The sequence below is a fragment of the Eleutherodactylus coqui genome, chromosome 7, assembly GCF_035609145.1.
Source record: "Eleutherodactylus coqui strain aEleCoq1 chromosome 7, aEleCoq1.hap1, whole genome shotgun sequence".
Lineage (NCBI taxonomy): Eukaryota > Metazoa > Chordata > Amphibia > Anura > Eleutherodactylidae > Eleutherodactylus > Eleutherodactylus coqui.
In genome coordinates, this window is record NC_089843.1 from 189,613,050 (window position 1) to 189,633,421 (window position 20,372).

Here is a 20,372-nt window from a genome sequence, read left to right on the forward strand (position 1 = left end):
ATTGAAACGTATAAACATTGTTTACAAAAGTAATATGACTGAGCCTTGTGGGCCTAAGAAAAATTACCCGTCCGGCGTGATTACGTGAGGTTTCAGGAGGAGGAGCAGGAGGAGGAGGATGAATATAATACACAGATTGATGAAGCTAAAAGGTCCCTGTTTTTTATGGTGATAGAGAATGATGCTTCCATCCGCGGGTGCTGCCTACGTATTGTTTAGGTACCGCTGTTGTCCGCTGGTGGAGATGAGAAGTCTGGGGAAATCCAGGCTTTGTTCATCTTTATGAGTGTAAGCCTGTCGGCACTGTCAGTTGACAGGTGGGTACGCTTATCCGTGATGATTCCCCCAGTCGGACTAAACACCCTCTCTGACAAGACGCTAGCCGCAGGGCAAGCAAGCACCTCCAGGGCATACAGCGCGAGTTCAGGCCACGTGTCCAGCTTCGACACCCAGTAGTTGTAGGGAGCAGAGGCGTCACGGAGGATGGTCGTGCGATTGGCTACGTACTCCCACACCATCCTTTTACAGTGCTCCTGCTGACTCAGCCTTGACTGGGGAGCGGTGACACAGTCTTGCTGGGGAGCCATAAAGCTGGCAAAGGCCTTGGAGAGTGTTCCCCTGCCTGTGCTTTACATGCTGCCTGATCTCCGCACCTCCCCTGCTACCTGGCCCTCGGAACTGCGCCTTCTGCAACTAGCGCTGTCGGATGGAAATTTTACCATCAGTTTGTCCACCAGGGTCCTGTGGTATAGCATCACTCTCGAACCCCTTTCCTCTTCGGGTATGAGAGTGGAAAGGTTCTCCTTATACCGTGGGTCGAGCAGTGTGTACACCCAGTAATCCGTAGTGGCCAGAATGCGTGTAACACGAGGGTCATAAGAAAGGCATCCTAACATGAAGTCCGCCATGTGTGCCTGGGTACCTGTACGCAACACATGGCTGTCCTCACTAGGAAGATCACTTTCAGGATCCTCCTCCTCCTCCTCAGGCTATACACGCTGAAAGAATGACAGGCAAGCAGCATGGGTACCCTCAGCAGTGGGCCAAGCTGTCTCTTCTCCCTCCTCCTCATGCTCATCCCCCTCCTCCTCCTCCAAAACGCGCTGAAATATAGACATGAGGGTGCTCTGACTATCCAGCGACATACTGTCCTCCCCCGCCTCCGTTTCAGAGCGCGAAGCTTCTGCCTTTATGCTTTGCAGGGAACTTCTCAAGAGGCATAGCAGAGGAATGGTGACGCTAATGATTGCAGCATCGCCGCTCACCATCTGGGTAGACTCCTCAAAGTTTCCAAGGACCTGGCAGATGGCTGCCAACCAGGCCCACTCTTCTGTAAAGAATTGAGGAGGCTGACTCCCACTACGCCGGCCATGTTGGAGTTGGTATTCCACTATAGCTCTACGCTGCTCATAGAGCCTGGCCAACATGTGGAGCATAGAGTTCCACCTTGTGGGCACGTCGCACAGCAGTCGGTGCACTGGCAGATTAAACCGATGTTGCAGGGTCCGCAGGGTGGCAGCGTCCATCTTGGACTTGCGGAAATGTGCGCTGAGCCGGCAGGTCTGACAAGCGTGGTTAGCTTTTCAGAAACTGCTGAACCACCAAATTAAAGACGTGGGGCAGGCATGGCACGTGCATGAGGCTGCCGAGCTGCAGAGCCGCCACCAGGTTACGGCCGTTGTCACACACGACCATGCCTGGTTGGAGGCTCAGCGGCGAAAGCCAGCGGTCGGTCTGCTCTGTCAGACCCTGCAGTAGTTCGTGGGCCGTGTGCCTCTTCTCTCCTAAGCTGAGTAGTTTCAGCACGGCCTGCTGACGCTTGCCCACCGCTGTGCTGCCACGCCGCACGACACCGACTGCTGGCGACGTGCTGCTGCTGACTGTCTTACCTGCTCATTATTTAGCTATTCAATTACCTCATTAACGTACGAGCTAAGCACAGTCTTAGGTAAAACAAATATAAAACACGAGTTTATTCACTCTTTAGTATATGAATGTAAGTGAAACAGTTAATTAACATATAGGCATTGAGATCACATGGGTAACAAAGATAAGCATCAATACATCACCGGATATTGTAGCATCACTCCGCAATCGGGGGATCTCCAGGTACGATTGGTAAGAGGATCCGGGAAAAATGCTGACAGTTGTCAGCCACAAAACGAGTCCCAAAATCCTTCTGAAGATCACCCTTATTTATACTACTGTTTGGTTATGTAACATATTCGCTTCTGCGCAGTATGATAAAACACGTCATTCTTAGGTAAATAAAGCGGTGCACGTGTTTTGGCAATATATATACTACTGCATAGTTTCTCTATGAAGATATCCATATCTGGACAATATTACTGTGCAACATCCCGTAACTATGAGTCACTGTAACTGGTCTTTTTTCTAAACCATATTTGTCCAGAGCTTCTGTAGAATACCTCAAGCAAGTTAACCAAGCAAGTTAAAATAGTAGACTAGTAATAGAGATAGGTAAGTGCACACAGCAAGCAGTTATGATTACCTTCTACCTACACCTTTTGACACAATCTCTCAATCAATCATGTCTCAAACGTATCACAATCGGTCCTTAATCATTCACTACTTGCCGTATGATACCATTAAAATTTGGGGTCTTCTACAGAATACCTTATATGCCATGAAACAATTCCATAGCGATAAAAGTATTACAACTATGGCCAATGCCAAAACAGGATGTATTAGCCAATTAAGAGTGGTTTGTGCAGATGATGAATATCCCATAAAGATGTCATACCAATGGTGTGACGTGGCATCAGCAATAGCCGATCCCATCTTTACAATTTTGCCAGCTATTACAGTAGTACTTAAAATATGCGTTGCCAAAGATTTATTAAGCAATTTAATATGTTGCTGTACTTCTTCTGTGTCTTCTAACAACTTTTTGAATTTGGTCAAATTTAGATCCCAATTTGACACATTTAAAGGCAGTGGTTGCCAATTGACAGCCACTGTCTTGTCTCGTTCAGGTAATAACACAAAGGTCTCATTTTCCCAAACAAGTGCCGATACGTTTCGCAAGCATCCTGAAAATGGGACAACCATCCCAGGTACAACAGGATAATTACTTGCCAAACATACCTCCTGTGGGGCTATTTCAACCATCATCTTAAAAGTGAGTGGCAGCACAGTCCATTCACATACATTGATCGTATTTTGTAATAAGCATGGTTCATAAACAGCCGATTGGACCTTGCATATGGTCCCCTCTAATGTATCATCACACAATGATAAATCATGAGTTCTATTTTGGTCATCAATGTAAATCCCGTTAAATCTAGGTACCCAGAAATGCATATCTTCTGGAACACCTATAAGTAAGGGGAGAACTACAAACTTACACATCACACTCTTTTTAGTAACATTGTATATGAATATGGTCCCTTTACATAATGTATCATTGCAAACCATTTTCTGCGCCTCCAACTGTATCCAATCAGTCTCAGTTATAGTCTGATTGAACACGGTCCTCCACACCTGCTCATTGCCAGTCATGAGCATAGTTTGAAGTGTGTTCTTTTGTTGTTGCTGATAAATGGTCTGCAAGGTACATATTGACCAATTAACATAGTTAGATATGTTAGAATTTATTTCATATGAAAACTTATTAGATGCATCTTGCAAATCAAGCATTATTGTGTCCACATCCGCTTGCATACTAAAGGGCTGCCATATAGTGGGCATCCAGTTAGCCTGCAATGTGAGCACATCTTTAATACCACTTCCCGCGTTATGCATTCGATTAGCTAAAGTCTCTATATCAAAACCATTAATAGTCCCAGAAAGCGCTCCGTAGCCTCCGAGTAAGGTATCATACCAAGCTCGACGGGAACGCTTGGTAGGACAAGTCCTTGAGGGTGGAAACTGCACGGAAGCTTGTATAACAGTCTTTTGAGCATCTCGTCCCACCAGGCGACAGGTGGATGGAACCCTTTTTATATGTCCAGGATCTATTTTAGAAGCATTAATGTTCACGAATACCAGGAACTGGCCCCACATGGCCCGATTCTCGATCTCCGTTGCATTCCCACACGTAATTACTTCTGTCTCATTTAAGGGAAATGAAAACTGCACTCCCGTATTTGTACAATTCTGAACATATTGTATCACCAGGGAGTAATTGAGATATGGCAACTCTTTTGGTCTCTGACAGCAGGACACTTTCACAAGTGACGTAATGTTTATTTGTCCCGTTGCCTTATGCAGAGCATATGAAGGACGGTAGGTCGAACTTATATGCGATAATGGATTTCCACTCCAGATAGTCCCATCAAAGGTAATATTCACGATATAACATTTCTGGTTGGCTTCACAAGTGAAGTTGCCTTGCTTCCTGGTTCGGGTTGAATTCCTCCAGCCCCACGAATAGTCATTCCTTCCGGTGTCATTGACGCGGATCCCTGGCGTCCACGCATCACCTACTGCGAACACCGAACACATGACGCCAAGGATTCCAAAAATGATTATGTGATTCTAGAGAAGGCAAGGAAACAAGCATTATTCCCGCAAATAGCACTTTTCTTGTGGGACATATTCCCATTTCTCTACTCCGGGTCGCATAATAAGCAAAGTTCGATCATTCCCCACAGCAATAACTTCTGCTGGGGAGGGCGGTCCTTGGTGATTCTGAACCCATATTTTGGCCCCTACATTAGTAACATTAGTTGAGCCAAAGCCTTTATCTCCTCTTACTGTAAGTTCAGTGGGAGCCGCCCCTTCTTCCACTTGTGTCAGATACACTGGTATCAATAGCAGCTGTGCCATGCGCTCCTTTTTTCCTATTATCAGAGGATCTGTTCCTAAATTTATCATGATTACTTTAATTTCCCCCTGATAATCTGCATCTATGACTCCCCCTAGGACTACTGCACCTCTCAGAGCAAAACTTGATCTAGTAGCTATCTGCCCGAAGTGATTCTCCGGGATCTTGCATCCTAGCCCTGTGGGAATAGTACTCACCTTTCCTGGGGCTATCACCACCGTATCAAGAGCGTATAGATCCAACCCTGCAGCGGCAGGAGTGGCTCTATAAGGTGCCTGCGCATCTGGATTAATTTTCCAGTATAAGATTGTCTCTACCTTAGCTACATCTATACTGAGATTGGGTGTTAGCATGCGCATTAAGGGTGTCATAGAATCAGTGATGGGCCTGTTGTTGATAATCTGTAAAGCAGCAGTCAGATTATCTCTCCATTGACCATATTTGTCGGTCTCAGTGAGCTCCTTCAGGGTAGATTTTAATAACCCATTCATTCGTTCCACCAGGCCCGCGGCCTGTGGATAGTAGGGCATATGATATACCCACTCTATGTTGTTTTTACTGGCATACTCTTTTACCTGATTTCCGGTAAAATGTGAACCATTGTCTGTCTGGATCTGCAGGGGAGTCCCATAATACTGGGTAATAACTTCCAGAGTACGTAAAGTACTCCATTGTGTTGCTGTTTTACATGGGAATCCCACCATCAGACCTGAGAATGTATCTACTGCTGTACAAATATACTTACATCCTCTGCTCTCAGGGAGGGGCCCTACAAAATCCATCTGCCAAATCTGCGCTGGCAACTGGCCTCTCCCTATGTGTCCCATTACTGTATGAGGCACTTCTCGTTTTTGAACATGTTGACATACTGGACATTGCGCGATTACTTGTTTGATCATGTCCACTGTCAATGGGATACCTCTTTCTTGTGCCCACCTGTAAGTGGCCTTCTCTCCCAAGTGTCCACTTTTTTGGTGAGCCCAAACAGCTGTACCTTGAAGCCATGCTTCCTTTTCCTTGTCAGGTTCTTGTACGGCAACAGAGATCGATGCTGCCGCATCTGCTTGAGAATTAAATAAACGTTCCAATGAGTCAAGAGGGACATGAGCATCAACATGAAACACAGTACTTTTGGTACTTCTAATGAATTCCTCTATATCTTGCCAAAGCTCCTTCCCCCACAATTCCTTACCATGAATGTTCCAATCGTTCTTCTTCCATCCCATGATCCAAGTGGCCAAACCATTGGCAACTGACCATGAGTCCGTATACAAGTGACATTCTTGCCCTTGTTCCTGCTTCAGAGCTAAGAATACCGCACAAAGTTCTGCATATTGACTACTCTTACCCTCTCCCTCCATGACCAACGTCTTGTCTAATTTGGATTAAAGGCTACACTTTTCCATCTACGCCTTCCACTGATATACTTGGCCGAACCATCCGTGAACCAAGCATGCTCTTTTTGGGAGTCTGTCAACTCAGAGTAAGGTATTCCCCACTTTACTGGGGATTCCTCCATTTGTGCTACTGGTGTAACCTGACCATCTGGAGGGATATCAGCTATCTTTTCATGCAGGGCAGCTATCCCCCCTTCACCTTTTTTCGCTCTTTCTGAGATGTACCATTTCCACTTAATGATACTCTGCTCCTGGGCATGTCCTATCCGATTGGACTTTGGATTAGATAATACCCAACTCATGATGGGTATTTGCGGCCTTAGAAGGACTATGTGTCCTGTTGTCAATTGTTCAGTATCCACCAGGGCCCAATAACATGCCAACAGCTGTTGCTCCAGTGGAGTGTATTTTTCTCCTGCATCTGGTAATTTTCGATTCCAGAAGCCCAGTGGCACTCTTTTGCCCCCTTGCTTCTGCCACAATGACCAGTTTGCATACATATGCTGAACTGATACATGAAGTTCTATCTCACCATCTTGTAAAGGCCATAAATCTACGGCCTGTTGTATGGCTTCTTTTACTGCCTCAAATGCAACCTGTTGCTCTTCTCCCCATGTGAACTCGTACTTCTTGCGAGTCACCTTGTAAAGAGGAGCAAGAAGCTGCCCCAGATGCGGAATGTGTTGTCTCCAGAATCCAAACAATCCTATGTAGGATTGTGTTTCCTTCTTGTCTTTTGGAGTGGGAAAATTTAAAATTTTCTGCCTTGCCTTAGGGAGAATCTCCCTATGGCCCTTATTCCATTGAATTCCTAAGAATTTCACCGTCTGAGAGGGGCCTTGCACCTTGCTATCATTTATTTCCCATCCTTTTTCTCGCAGATGATGTAACAATCCGTCCAATTGTTTCTTTACAGATTGTTCATCCGGTCCCTGAATCATTATATCATCGATATAATGTGAAAACTGCATTTCTGATGGTAAATCAAACTCATCCAAATGTTCTGCCACCGTCCGGTGACAGATGGTTGGACTATGTATCCAACCTTGTGGCAATCGAGTGAACGTGTATTGACGTCCTTGCCACGTAAAGGCAAACTGATCTTGCGCCTTTTCTTCTATTGGAATTGTGAAGAAGGCTTGTGCGATATCAATCACAGCGTACCATTGTCCACTGTGACTTTGGATCTGCTCCACAATTGTAATGGTGTCTGGGACAGCTGCCGTCAAGGGAGGTGTTTGTTTATTCAACTCCCTGTAATCGACAGTCATCCTCCAAGACCCATCACTTTTCTTCACAGGCCATACCGGATTGTTCCATGCTGTGGTTGCAGGCCTCACAACCCCAGCATCGACCAAATCCTTAATGGTTTCTCCTATTTCCTTGTGACCTCCAGGAATTCTGTATTGCTTCATAGCAACCAGTTTTCCTGCAGGAGGGATATGTACGGGTGGCATTTTGACCTTTCCCACCGTAACTGGACAAGCTTTTATCCCTATTTTCCTTACGCCAAAGGCAAACTTACCATCTTCAAGGTGTAGTGTCAATCCTTTCAGAATATCTATGCCAATTATATATTCCGGAATAGGTACTACTAACACCGTGTATTTACGTAAGGGCAAATTGCCCAATTTCAAAGTTACCTGTGTCTGTACTCCTTCGGTAACTTTTCCTCCCAATCCTGAAATATTAACTTTTGGACCTTTAAACTTTTTGGGATTTCCATAAATCAGAGTAGCCTCCGCCCCTGTATCTACTAAAGCTGGGACCCTTTGGACATTACCCCCTTTCCAATGTATGGCTAGCGGGACGTAGGGTCTGTCATCCCGCCTAACCCAGACAGGGGCTTGGCTTGCTACCTATGCGGAATCAGAATCTGATTCCTCCAGGAGCGGAGCAGATGGCTTGAAATGGTCCTGCACTTGGGTAGCTACCATTGCAGCCATCTCCTTCCATGGATAGATCTTTTGAAAGTCCTCCCATTCTAATTTCTTAGGTTCTAAATTAGTGACCTGCTTCTCTCTCTTTTTAGAAGCTTTTGGGGCCACTGAATCTTCCCTTTTATCCACCTTTTTGTTGGATAATACCTTCTGTTTATAAAGACGCCACAAATCACCTGTATCTTTTCCATCAATGGCGTCCTTGGAGACTCCAGCTTTCAGGAGAGCCTGAAACATATCTCTACGAGATACCCTTGGCACTCCTGAATCACCAGTCCCCTGGGAACTAGGATTCCTAGACCTATCACGATCTGTTCGCTTTTCCTCTCTATCCCAGTTTCCCATATCTTGCAATTCCCGCATTCTAGCCACGACCGCAGACATTGGCTCATTAGTCATGGATAGAAGTAGGGTCATCATCACGGCTTTATAAGCCGGAGGTGCAGTCTTAATTAAACGATTTCTAACTCCTGCTGTCAGCCGAGTCTCCAAATAATCTTCCATATGCTCGATGATAATTAATGAGACCCTCATAGCTTCCTCCTTCAACCTTTCAATGCCATCCCTGATAGTGTACCAAGGTTTGTCATTGATTGGAATGTCTGCCTCTGTCGGGAACTTATTAAGAAACCCATTGGTTACTATATTAAACAGGGAAATAGCACTTTCTCCTTGATGATTAGGAAAGTATTCTCTAAAATTTCTACTGATTACTGGATCTCTGGTTAGAGTAACAAATCTCATTGCATCTTTTGGATCCAACATTACCCCAGTCGCCCCGTGCTCAAATAGACGGACCAACCATGGTATGTCAGATTCCCCAGGCTTTTGCCTAAATCTACTCAGTATATCATCAACTTCTGACTGAGAGAAATCCTCTAGGGTAAGCCTGGTGCGCCTATGTGGCACCAATTCTTCTTGCACCAACAGTCTCCCATCGGCATCGTACATATAGTTTCCCTGATCGTCATACCTGGGCAACCTTTGCCCATCATGACCTACGATAGGCTGGGTATCGGGTCCATATTCAGTAGTTTCCTTCCTTCTGCTAATGGGCTGGGCACGTTTTAAAGCAGGTGGATCAATTATTGGATTGGGTGGGTCTTCCCAATCCCCCTTATGCCAGTCCTCCTCCCCCGAAGAAGATGAGGAATCCCATAAGTCTCCATCCCACTTATCTGGGTCCCAGTTCACAGAAGCAGAAGCTATAGCTTTCGATACCTTTCGCTTATCAACTTTACCTTTGCGTCCCTTATATTTATTCTGAGCAACTTTTACAACAGCCTTTTCTGCAATATTCTGGTAATGTTCTATTTTTTCCTTTATCAGCCTTTGGTTACATTCCAACACCACTCTCTTTCCTTCAGATTCTGCTAACTTTTGTTCCGCCTGATTAAGTTTTCTTATTAGTTGGGACTTCTTTTTATGGATATTCCTATAGGCTGAGGCCAATACCCAATTTCTCCTACCCAACTGAACTGCATCACCTGCCTTGGCAGGGGTCTCCTCGAGTACCTTAACAACATCGAGGGGCTCTGAATCTTTTAGCTTACTATCCCATGATTCTGCAAGCCCACTATGCATCAACTCCTGAGCTAATATATCATAGGGACCCTCGGACCAGCCGGGGATGTCTATTTTCTGTTCAGATTTAACCTTTTTGGTTCTTTTTGTAAACATATTGTTGTCTTATTGGCAAAGTGCCAATTGGTGAAAATTTTTTTTTTTTTTTTTTTTTTGCACAGAGGTCCCCCTCACCGCGAGAAACCACCCTGCAAATTGGCACCAATTTCCCAAGTCCTGTCTCAAAGTTACAGAACTCCGAAAGTTTTGGCAACGTGCCAATTTGGTGAAACTCTGCACAGAGTTCCCCCTTACGGCGAGGCACCACCCTGCAAACTGGCACCAATTTCCCAAGTCCTGTCTCAAAGTTACAGAACTCCGAAAGTTTTGGCAACGTGCCAATTTGGTGAAACTCTGCACAGAGTTCCCCTTTACAAAATTTTGGCAACGTGCCAATCTGGTGAAACTTTGCACAGAGGTCCCCCTTACGGCGAGGCACCACCCTGCAAACTGGCACCGATTTCCCGAGTCCTGTCTCAAAGTTACAGAACTCCGAAAATTTTGGCAACGTGCCAATTGGTGAAATTTTGCACAAAGGTCCCGCTTATTGCTAGACACCACCGTGCAAACTGGCACCAATCTCCCAAGTCCTGCTTCAAAGTTACAGAACTTATAAAATTTTGGCAGAATGCCAATGGGTTCAACAGGGACTACTTACTGCGACTATCAATGTGTATTTACTATTATTACTCTATCACTTATCAAAGCAAAGTTATAACCATTTGAACCCCTTGGCAATGGGCCAAAAATCTAATATGGTGACAGCAGCCCCCCGTGCACTGAGAAGCACTGTCACAATACCAAATTATACAGTAATATAACCTTACCAAAGACAACAATATATATATATATATATCCTGCCGACTACGTCAATTTATGTCTTACCTGCTCATTATTTAGCTATTCAATTACCTCATTAACGTACGAGCTAAGCACAGTCTTAGGTAAAACAAATATAAAACACGAGTTTATTCACTCTTTAGTATATGAATGTAAGTGAAACAGTTAATTAACATATAGGCATTGAGATCACATGGGTAACAAAGATAAGCATCAATACATCACCGGATATTGTAGCATCACTCCGCAATCGGGGGATCTCCAGGTACGATTGGTAAGAGGATCCGGGAAAAATGCTGACAGTTGTCAGCCACAAAACGAGTCCCAAAATCCTTCTGAAGATCACCCTTATTTATACTACTGTTTGGTTATGTAACATATTCGCTTCTGCGCAGTATGATAAAACACGTCATTCTTAGGTAAATAAAGCGGTGCACGTGTTTTGGCAATATATATACTACTGCATAGTTTCTCTATGAAGATATCCATATCTGGACAATATTACTGTGCAACATCCCGTAACTATGAGTCACTGTAACTGGTCTTTTTTCTAAACCATATTTGTCCAGAGCTTCTGTAGAATACCTCAAGCAAGTTAACCAAGCAAGTTAAAATAGTAGACTAGTAATAGAGATAGGTAAGTGCACACAGCAAGCAGTTATGATTACCTTCTACCTACACCTTTTGACACAATCTCTCAATCAATCATGTCTCAAACGTATCACACTGACACATCTTGATTGCGAGACAGAGGTTGCGTAGGAGGAGGAGGAGGGTGGTTTAGTGGAGGAAGCATACACCGCCGCAGATACCAGCACCGAGCTGGGGCCCGCAATTCTGCGGGTGGGTAGGACGTGAGCGGTCCCAGGCTCTGACTCGGTCCCAGCCTCCACTAAGTTCACCCAATGTGCCGTCAGGGAGATATAGTGGCCCTGCCCGCCTGTGCTTGTCCACGTGTCCGTTAAGTGGACCTTGCCAGTAACCGCGTTGGTGAGGGCGCATACAATGTTGCGGGAGACGTGGTCGTGCAGGGCTGGGACGGCACATCGGGAACCGAGTAGCGCGGGGCCGCCGCCGCCATCATGTTTTTGAAAGCCTCCGTTTCCACCAGCGTATACGGCAGCATCTCCAGGCTGATCAATTTGGCTATGTGCACGTTTAACGCTTGAGCGTGCGGGTGCGTGGCGGCGTGCTTGCGCTTGCGCTCAAACAGTTGCGCTAACGATGGCTGGACGCTGCGCTGAGAGACATTGCTGGATGGGGCCGAGGACCGCGGAAGTGAGCGTGTGGGTGCAGGCCGGGAGACGGTCGTGCCTGTGTCCTGAGAGGTGGGTTGGATCTTAGTGGCAGGTTGGGGCACAGGGGGAGAGGCAGTGGTGCAAACCGGAGGCGGTGAACGGCCTTCGTCCCACCTTGTGGGGTGCTTGGCCATCATATGTCTGCGCATGCTGGTGGTGGTGAGGCTGTTGGTGGTGGCTCCCCGGCTGATCTTGGAGCGACAAAGGTTGCACACCACTGTTCTTTGAGCACCTCGGCCTCTGCAGGGTAGCATGGCGCGAGGGGGCGCTTTGGGAAACAGTTGGTGGATTATTCAGTCTGGCCCTGCCTCTACCCCTGGCCACCGCACTGCCTCTTCCAACCTTCCCTGCTGCTGCACTTTCCTCCCCCTCTGAAGACCTGTCCTCAGTAGGATTAGCAAACCAGGTGGGATCAGTCACCTCATCGTCCAGCTGCTCTTCCTCCGAATCCTCTGTGCGCTCCTCCCTCGGACTTACTGCTCTTACTACTACCTCACTGATAGACAACTGTGTCTCATCGTCATCATCCTCCCACCCATTGAAAGGTCTTGAGACAGTTGCCGGAAGTCCCAAGCCTCATCCCCCGGACCCCGGGAACTTTCCAAAGGTTGGGCATCGGTCACAACAAACTCCTCCGGTGGGAGAGGAACCATTGCTGCCCAATCTGGGCAGGGGCCCGAGAACAGTTCCTGGGAGTCTGCCTGCTCCTCAGAATCTGTCATTTTCATGGAGTGAGGAGGCTGGGAGGAAGGAGGAGCAGCAGCCAGAGGATTCAGAGTTGCAGCTGTGGACGGCGTAGAAGACTGGGTGGTCGATAGATTGCTGGATGCACTTTCTGCCATCCACGACAGGACCTGCTCACACTGCTCTGTTTCTAATAAAGGTCTACCGCGTGGACCCATTAATTGTGAGATGAATCTGGGCACCCCAGAAACTTGCCTCTCTCCTAATCCCGCAGCAGTCGGCTGCGATACACCTGGACCAGGGGCTCGGCCTGTGCCCACACCCTGACTTGGGCCTCCGCGTCCTCGCCCCCGTCCACGCCCTCTAGGCCTACCCCTCAGCATGGTGCATTACGAGTAGAGCAGGAACAGAACGCTGTAATTAAATGTGCCACTTATTGGCCTGTGGTTGGAGGCTGACTTCGCTTACGGAACGCACAGCAGAGCCAGGAAACAATTATGCGCAAGCCTGTAGTGAGACCTAGGTGCGTATGACTGAGCTACTGGAATTCACAGGGCAGAACCAGTCAAGAGGCCAAAGGCCAGTGGTAGGCCTTAAGTATTTTGCTTCAATTTTTTAAAATGATGAGGTGAAAAACCAGACAGACACCGTATGCAGCGTATATATGTATACTCTTTCCCTCTGGTGGGATGATGGCGATCATGTAACGGACACAGTAGAGCCAGGAAACAATTATGCGCAAGGCTGGGTAATAATCAGCGACTACTACCTCCAGCACACACGCCGTAAACTGAAGACGGTCACAGGCAGGCCAAATATAGTATTTTTTTCCACTTTTTGGGAAAAAGCCCACTGCCTGTGATATAGCCTGTATATGGATTTCCCTGTACCACTGTCCCTGCCTCAGCAGTACTACCCCTATACTCTGTAAAATGACTGCAGACTGAGGACGCTATGGTCTGCACGCCCGATATACAAAAAAAAAATAATTGTGCAACACTGCTAAAAGCAGCCTCAACAGTGCTGCACACGGTCAGATGTGGCCCTAAGAAGGACCCTTGGGGTTCTTGAAGACTAAAATAACACCTAACACTCTCCCTATAGCAGCTACAGCAAGACAGCACTTTCCCTGATGTCTCTCAGCGTGCATCTGTGGCGAGCCGCGGGCGGGGCAGATTTAAATACTCGGGTGTCATCTGATCTCCCAAGCCACTCACTACAGGGGTGTGGGATAGGGCTGGAATGTCACAGTAGGAAGTTGTAATGCCTTCCCTGTGTTTCTATTGGCCAGAAAAGCGCGCAAATTTCTCAGGGAAGGAAATGTAATGGAGTCGAGCACCGCGTGGTGCTCGTCTCGAGTAACGAGCATCTCGAACACCCTAATACTCGAACGAGCATCAAGCTCGGACGAGTACGCTCGCTCATCTCTAATGGTGACATATTATATGGGAATGTCTCATCATAAAATGAAGTATTGTATAACAGGTTTTTATTTTTATGTTAAACATATTTTTCAAGAATTTTAAGAATTATGTCTATGTTTAAAAAAAATCTTAATATCTTGCAGTTTTCACAGTGACAACTAGGCCTAATACTTATGTTATGTACAGAAAGCTTTTCATATCAATATCATCATAGGGAGGATTATATTGCAATTTATACATAGATAACATAGGCTCAACCATTCACAACAAGTGATGGTCAAATGTTACCTCTTCCCCTTCCCTGCACAGTGACCTCTGCACAGGGCATATACTCTCTCCCATAGAAGTCAATGAGTAAGATCCTAGCTATTGTACCTATGTCTCATTAGGCTGCTATAAAGCATATCTATAAATGCTGCTAATGCAGCTCAGGCAAGATGGCCGCCCTGACAGTCATGTACCGAAAATAGAATAAAAAAATCTACAATCATAAAATAAAAACAGGTTAAAAAATTAAATGTTTCACTATCTGGGTTTTGATTAGTAAAATCATATATAGGTGATACATTCCCTTAAAGATAATGATTTCTCCCAAGCTGCACCAGTTCTCCAGAATGCACTACCCCAGAAAATCAGCTTATTTTTCAATGCCTACAATTTTAAGAGTGCCCTAAAAACCCTTCTCTGCTTACCCTACTCTAATATTACCCCACAGCCCACAGTATCTCTCAAACCTCATTACACCCTAATGCACTTCATAACTGTATATAAACAGAAATTGGTTGATAACCAGCTCATACAGCTTTATGTGTAGTACCCACCTTTATTTAAAAGTTAGCTTGACCATCATACAGAACAAGTACTGCTACTTCTTGTATTCCTCAGTCTGTAAGCTCTTGTGAACAAAGCCCTCAATCCAATTGTTCAAATTATATATTGGTTTAATACTGTATGTAATTTCTTATTTTGTTCAGGTACCCTCTGACTTGCAAAATGCTGCACATTATATTGGTGCTATATAAAGTTTATCCACCCTTGGCTCGATTATTGCACTTGCTGCTGATCGGCCTCCCTCACGCCAGACTCTCCCTTCTTCAATCCATCCTGAATGCGGCAGCCAGGCTCACCTTCCTGTTCAGCAGCTACTCTGATACACACACACAGTACTGCTACATGCACGTCACACACACACAGCTCTGCTACATGCACGTCACACACACACAGAGCTCTGCTACATGCATGTCACACAGACACAGCTCTGCTACATGCACGTCACACACGCAGCATTAGCTGCATGTGGATTAACGAACTTCATCAGCTCGCTCAGGAGACATGTTGTTAGTTTCACATATGAGCTGCACAAGATTTACAAACTTCAGCTGGTGGCTGAGGTGACATCGTGGCTTGTCGCTGTGTCATGTAAACTGCATTAGCTTGATGGAAGCGTTGAACCCTCTATAGTGACATGTTTGCACGACAACGATTGTTAGTTACAACTCTGGACAACGGTTCACTATTAGATGAAGGTTGGACTGGTGTTGGTGGCATTAGCACTTGAGATGACATGATATCACTTTCAGGAGATGTGAAGATAGTGGTGAAGGACTATGCTTCAATGTTGTTGGTGAATATGCACCGCCAGCTATGTATGTGTATATTTGTGAGGTGTTATTTATTGGATTCTCCACACAGGTGTCCAACTTTCTCACGAGCAGGTACAAACTGCCAGACTGAGTACTGCTGTATCCATAGCAACAGAGGCCGCAGGGGTTTGTGGGGATGTTGCCTGCCCATAATCCCTCATTCAGTGCACAAGAATAAAGGACCTGTGATGATGTCCCCGTGATGTGATCAGGGGGCGAAGCTAAGAGCTGGTAACTGACATCAAAGGTGCTGTGCATGAAACTCACATGTCACACACACAAATTTGATAGACAAGTGGTCGTCAGTAGTTTGATTTTTGTAATGTATTTTCTTGGTAACTTGTTATATATAGTATGTGGCTTTTAATGGAAAACAAATCTGCACAAAATTCCCAGGATTTCACTCTTTAATATACAACTGTAGTGTCCCAGAACAACATCCTGGACCCCTTCATAATTGTCATACATGTGCTGTCTTATGTGGATGCACTGTGCAAAACCCTCATGTTAACTTTCTGTATGTATGTTGCACAGCTGCAGCGTCAGAAGGGTTAACTCCCTTAAAATCATTGCCTGTCAGCTCTGCTGCTGAATGCATCTAGGCCTCTGGTCATAACCAAGTCCAGTGGTTTCTGTCCCCGTGTCATGCAAGTTGTGGTGGCTCTTATAGGACACAACTAATTTCTGGCGTCTCTAACAGGTCTACCACACAACAGGTAAAATCTGTGGCGCAACACCTTTGTACCCAAATCTGTGACAAAGAACACTTATTTTGGTGCATTTTACCACTGCAGATTTTCTGTAGCTTCTCAGAGAATCCTCAGCAGATCTGCCTCTAGTGGCCATGCGTGTGAAAATATTTAGATGTTTGTATTGCATTTTCTAAGGGCAAGAATATGGTACAGAGCGTATTAGGGCATAAACCATTTTTTTTCCTCCAGACTATTGCAACTCCTCGCTAGTCTGTGCGAGTTTGAAAAAAAAGCAGGAAGATAGATCCTGTCTGTACTATTAACTACATGTGAGAAAGATAGGGCAAGTCATATCATCTTTTCTCGTGCATAGTAGTCAACCGCCATGTAAAATCATGGAGACGCAGTGTGTCAAAAGGCAACCAGCGTGTGAGTGAGTTAACCCCTTTCAGCGGCTGCAGTATTAGGAACTGATCAGACGGCCCTAAATATAAGTTGGAGGCCCAACCTGGGGTATTCATGCATTCATTTATGCAATCCTATGCAGACAGCCACCATTTGACAGCGTGAAAACTCGTGCGGTAACTAAATCGTGGCATTTCCTATTTCAGAAACGTCGACGCTGACGGTTCGGCTCTGCTCCGCGCATGTGTGGTTGTGCGCCAGCCGGCACAGCGCAAAGCAGAGAGAAGACGCCAGGGGAGGTGAGCCGCGGATCACTGCAGGGCCATGGGTTGCATCCCACTGTGAGAATTCTCGCCGTCTGAGTCCAACCCGGCCGTCTGCATTCACCCTTAATGTGGATATCTTCACTACTAAAAATTCCTAGAAATATATTTACACTAAAAACAGAACTTAAATAGTGTCATTTTCAGATGATACATTGCCTTTAAGAAAAGGAATTTACTGAGGTTTTCAAGTTTCAAGAAATAAAGCTTATTTGTAAAATGAAAATTTACAAAATTTTTGTATTGCACCTTCTATATTGAATTCTCCATTTTCAAGATCTCTGCTTGCTGTCATTCAACAGGAACCTTCAATCCATCACTTCCACTGGGATAAATAGAACATACTGTGTAATATGCAGCACAAATGCGTTTGTCAGAATAACCCTAAGGGTTTATTTAGACAACCATATTTCGTCAGGTATGTAGCCGCGTAAAAAAAGAAATCGCCAAAAAAAACCCCGCGACCCTTGGATTTCAATAGGTTCATTCAGATGAAAGATTGCTGAGAAAAATTGCACATAATCAGCCATTTTCAATTGACTGTTTTATACACTGCATGAGAAGATGGGTCTTGCCTATCTTTCATCGCTTCTGCATACTTTTTTGCCTATATGCAGCAGCGCCTCCATGTGATTGGCATGAAATATGTGAATACAGAACGACACTCGATCGTGGCAAATCTTCATTTATGTGATTATATGGCGCGTACGGGCAAACGTACAAACACATATGGTCGTGTGAAGAAGGTCTAAGGTTTATTCACAATACACAGAGAATAGAATCGATTGGCTCGTTTACATGCGCATATTTTGGGTGTGCATTCTGGTGGCACAAAAAATACTCAGTGTGCTCTATTTACCTGCACAGGGAAAGCAAACCTTTTAAACTCATGAAACTTTGGGCGCCTTCACAGGCTGTGAGCATCAGTGCAGGTTTTTTCTAATTGTGCAATCGAGCATGACATTCGTGCGCAAAAAGAATGCAGTAATGCGGTAATGCACGTGCAAATATGCAACACCCATTCTGCAAAAACGCACCACAAATCCGCTTACACTCGTGTGAATCCGGTCTAAAACATGCCAACGCGCTTACACCCATGCGGCCTAACAGTATTACGTAGTTTTCAGCAATATGTATGGTATTTGCAGGAACGATAAGCTGCCCTGCGCAGCTACATGTACAGGCCCGTCCATGAATGTAACAGTTTGCAGCGACTCATTATTTTAAAACTTTCTTTGGTTGTTTTTTCCTTACTGTATACGTTAGATAATAGTTTCTCGGCCGCCTGAGCAGCGGTGTATCTTTTTGAACTCTGTAGAAATGGTTGCTTATTATTTTAGAGGCGTTCTTTTCTCATTTTTACTCACCATCTGTTCTCAGTCTCTCTTCACGGTGCAGGGTTTTTAATTTTGAACCGCCCCTTTAAAATCCCATTGCATACTGCAGAGTTTTCCATTGAAGTGTGATTTCATGTGATGCTATTACATTCAGTACGTGTTCCAGACAAAGAGCCTTATTGTTGGGAAAGGTAATGTACATTATTATGGGAAATTAATTTTTGGGCTGCTTGCATTTCTCAGGTGACATATAATAAATGACTGACTACTTCTCTTATAGAAACCTGCAATTTAGACCATTTACTTTATAAGTTTCTTGAAGAACACAGGAGGGAACTATTTCAAAGAAATAGCTACACAATTTAATGAGAGAGCAAATGAAAAAGTAGGCGATTCTGAAGAGCGAAAAAAAGATAGATGGAAAAGCAAGAACATTAAAGGGGTTGTTCCGCGCCAAAACGGGTTTTTTTTTTTCAACAGCCCCCCCGTTCGGCGCGAGACAACCCCGATGCAGGGGTTAAACAAGAACACCGGACAGCGCTTACCTAATTCCCCTAGCTCCGGTGACTTCTTACTTACCTGCTGAAGATGGCCGCCGGGATCTTCTCCCTCGGTGGACCGCAGGGCTTCTGTGCGGTCCATTGCCGATTCTAGCCTCCTGATTGGCTGGAATCGGCACGTGACAGGGCGGAGCTACACGGAGCTACACGGAGCCCCATTGAGAAAAGAAGACCGGACTGCGCAAGCGCGTCTAATCTGGCGATTAGACGCTGAAAATTAGACGGCTCCATGGAAACGAGGACGCTAGCAACGGAACAGGTAAGTGAAAAATTTCTGATAACTTCTGTATGGCTCATAATTAATGCACAATGTACATTACAAAGTGCATTAATATGGCCATACAGAAGTGTATAACCCCACTTTGTTTCGCGGGACAACCCCTTTAACTGAAGTTAATGAATTCCACAATGCGACAGTGCTGTCCATCGCAGTGCCGTCCGTCGCTGTGTCGTCCATCGCTGTGCAGATATAGCTGCCATTTAAGCCATATAAAAGGTTTTTGCTGGTTTGTTAGAAATCCTTGTGCCTATATAGACTAAATACTGCACTGACCTTCTTGCTAGCAGAGTTAGATATTTTTCTCTACAATCCAAGGTCTGATGTAATTGCAGTTTGCTCAGCTATTGTAATGTAGACCGTAAACACAAATTGTGACGGTTACTTCTCTTTCGACGGGTCCCTGTCATGATTCCTAGTTTTCACAAACCATTTTTTATGTGCTATTTTGTGCAGCTTTCCGGCCAATTCTCTTCTAGTGACCAGTAGATGGCAGTGAAGATTCATCAGAAATCACAATCACTGCAGTAGAAGATAATGAGCTGCAGTCGAAAAACTTCAGTCCACAAGTTTTCTGTGTGCCTGGATGTTTAAAGGGAATGTATCACCTAGATATCTTTTTTACTCATTTCCGACAGATTTTATTTTAAAGGGGTTGTCCCGCGCCGAAACGGGTTTTTTTTTTTTTCAACCCCCCCCCCCCGGTCGGCGCGAGACAACCCCGATGCAGGGAGGTAAAGAAAGCTTACCGGAGCGCTTACCTTAATCCCCGCGCTCCGGTGACTTCAATACTTACCGCTGAAGATGGCCGCCGGGATCCTCTGTCTCCGTGGACCGCAGCTCTTCTGTGCGGTCCATTGCCGATTCCAGCCTCCTGATTGGCTGGAATTGGCACGTGACGGGGCGGAGCTACACGGAGCCTGCATTCTGCACGAGCGGCTCCATAGAAGACTGCAGAAGACCCGGACTGCGCAAGCGCGGCTAATTTGGCCATCGGAGGGCGAAAATTAGTCGGCACCATGGAGACGAGGACGCCAGCAACGGAGCAGGTAAGTATAAAACTTTTTATAACTTCTGTATGGCTCATAATTAATGCACAATGTATATTACAAAGTGCATTATTATGGCCATACAGAAGTG

The 20,372-nt window shown here is 45.4% G+C and overlaps 1 protein-coding gene across 1 annotated transcript; it reads right to left on the reverse strand.

Annotated features, from left to right (window-relative positions):
* Positions 1–1,994: 1,994 nt before the first annotated feature.
* LOC136573033 (uncharacterized) lies at positions 1,995–19,574 on the reverse strand. The gene is made up of 3 exons (XM_066574148.1): positions 19,509–19,574; positions 5,726–5,852; positions 1,995–4,500 (listed from the first exon to the last, which is right to left on the reverse strand). The coding sequence occupies exons 2-3, from the start codon at positions 5,792–5,794 to the stop codon at positions 2,590–2,592; spliced, it is 1,980 nt and encodes a 659-aa protein (XP_066430245.1). The 5' UTR covers positions 5,795–5,852; positions 19,509–19,574; the 3' UTR covers positions 1,995–2,589.
* Between the last annotated feature and the right edge of the window lie 798 nt (positions 19,575–20,372).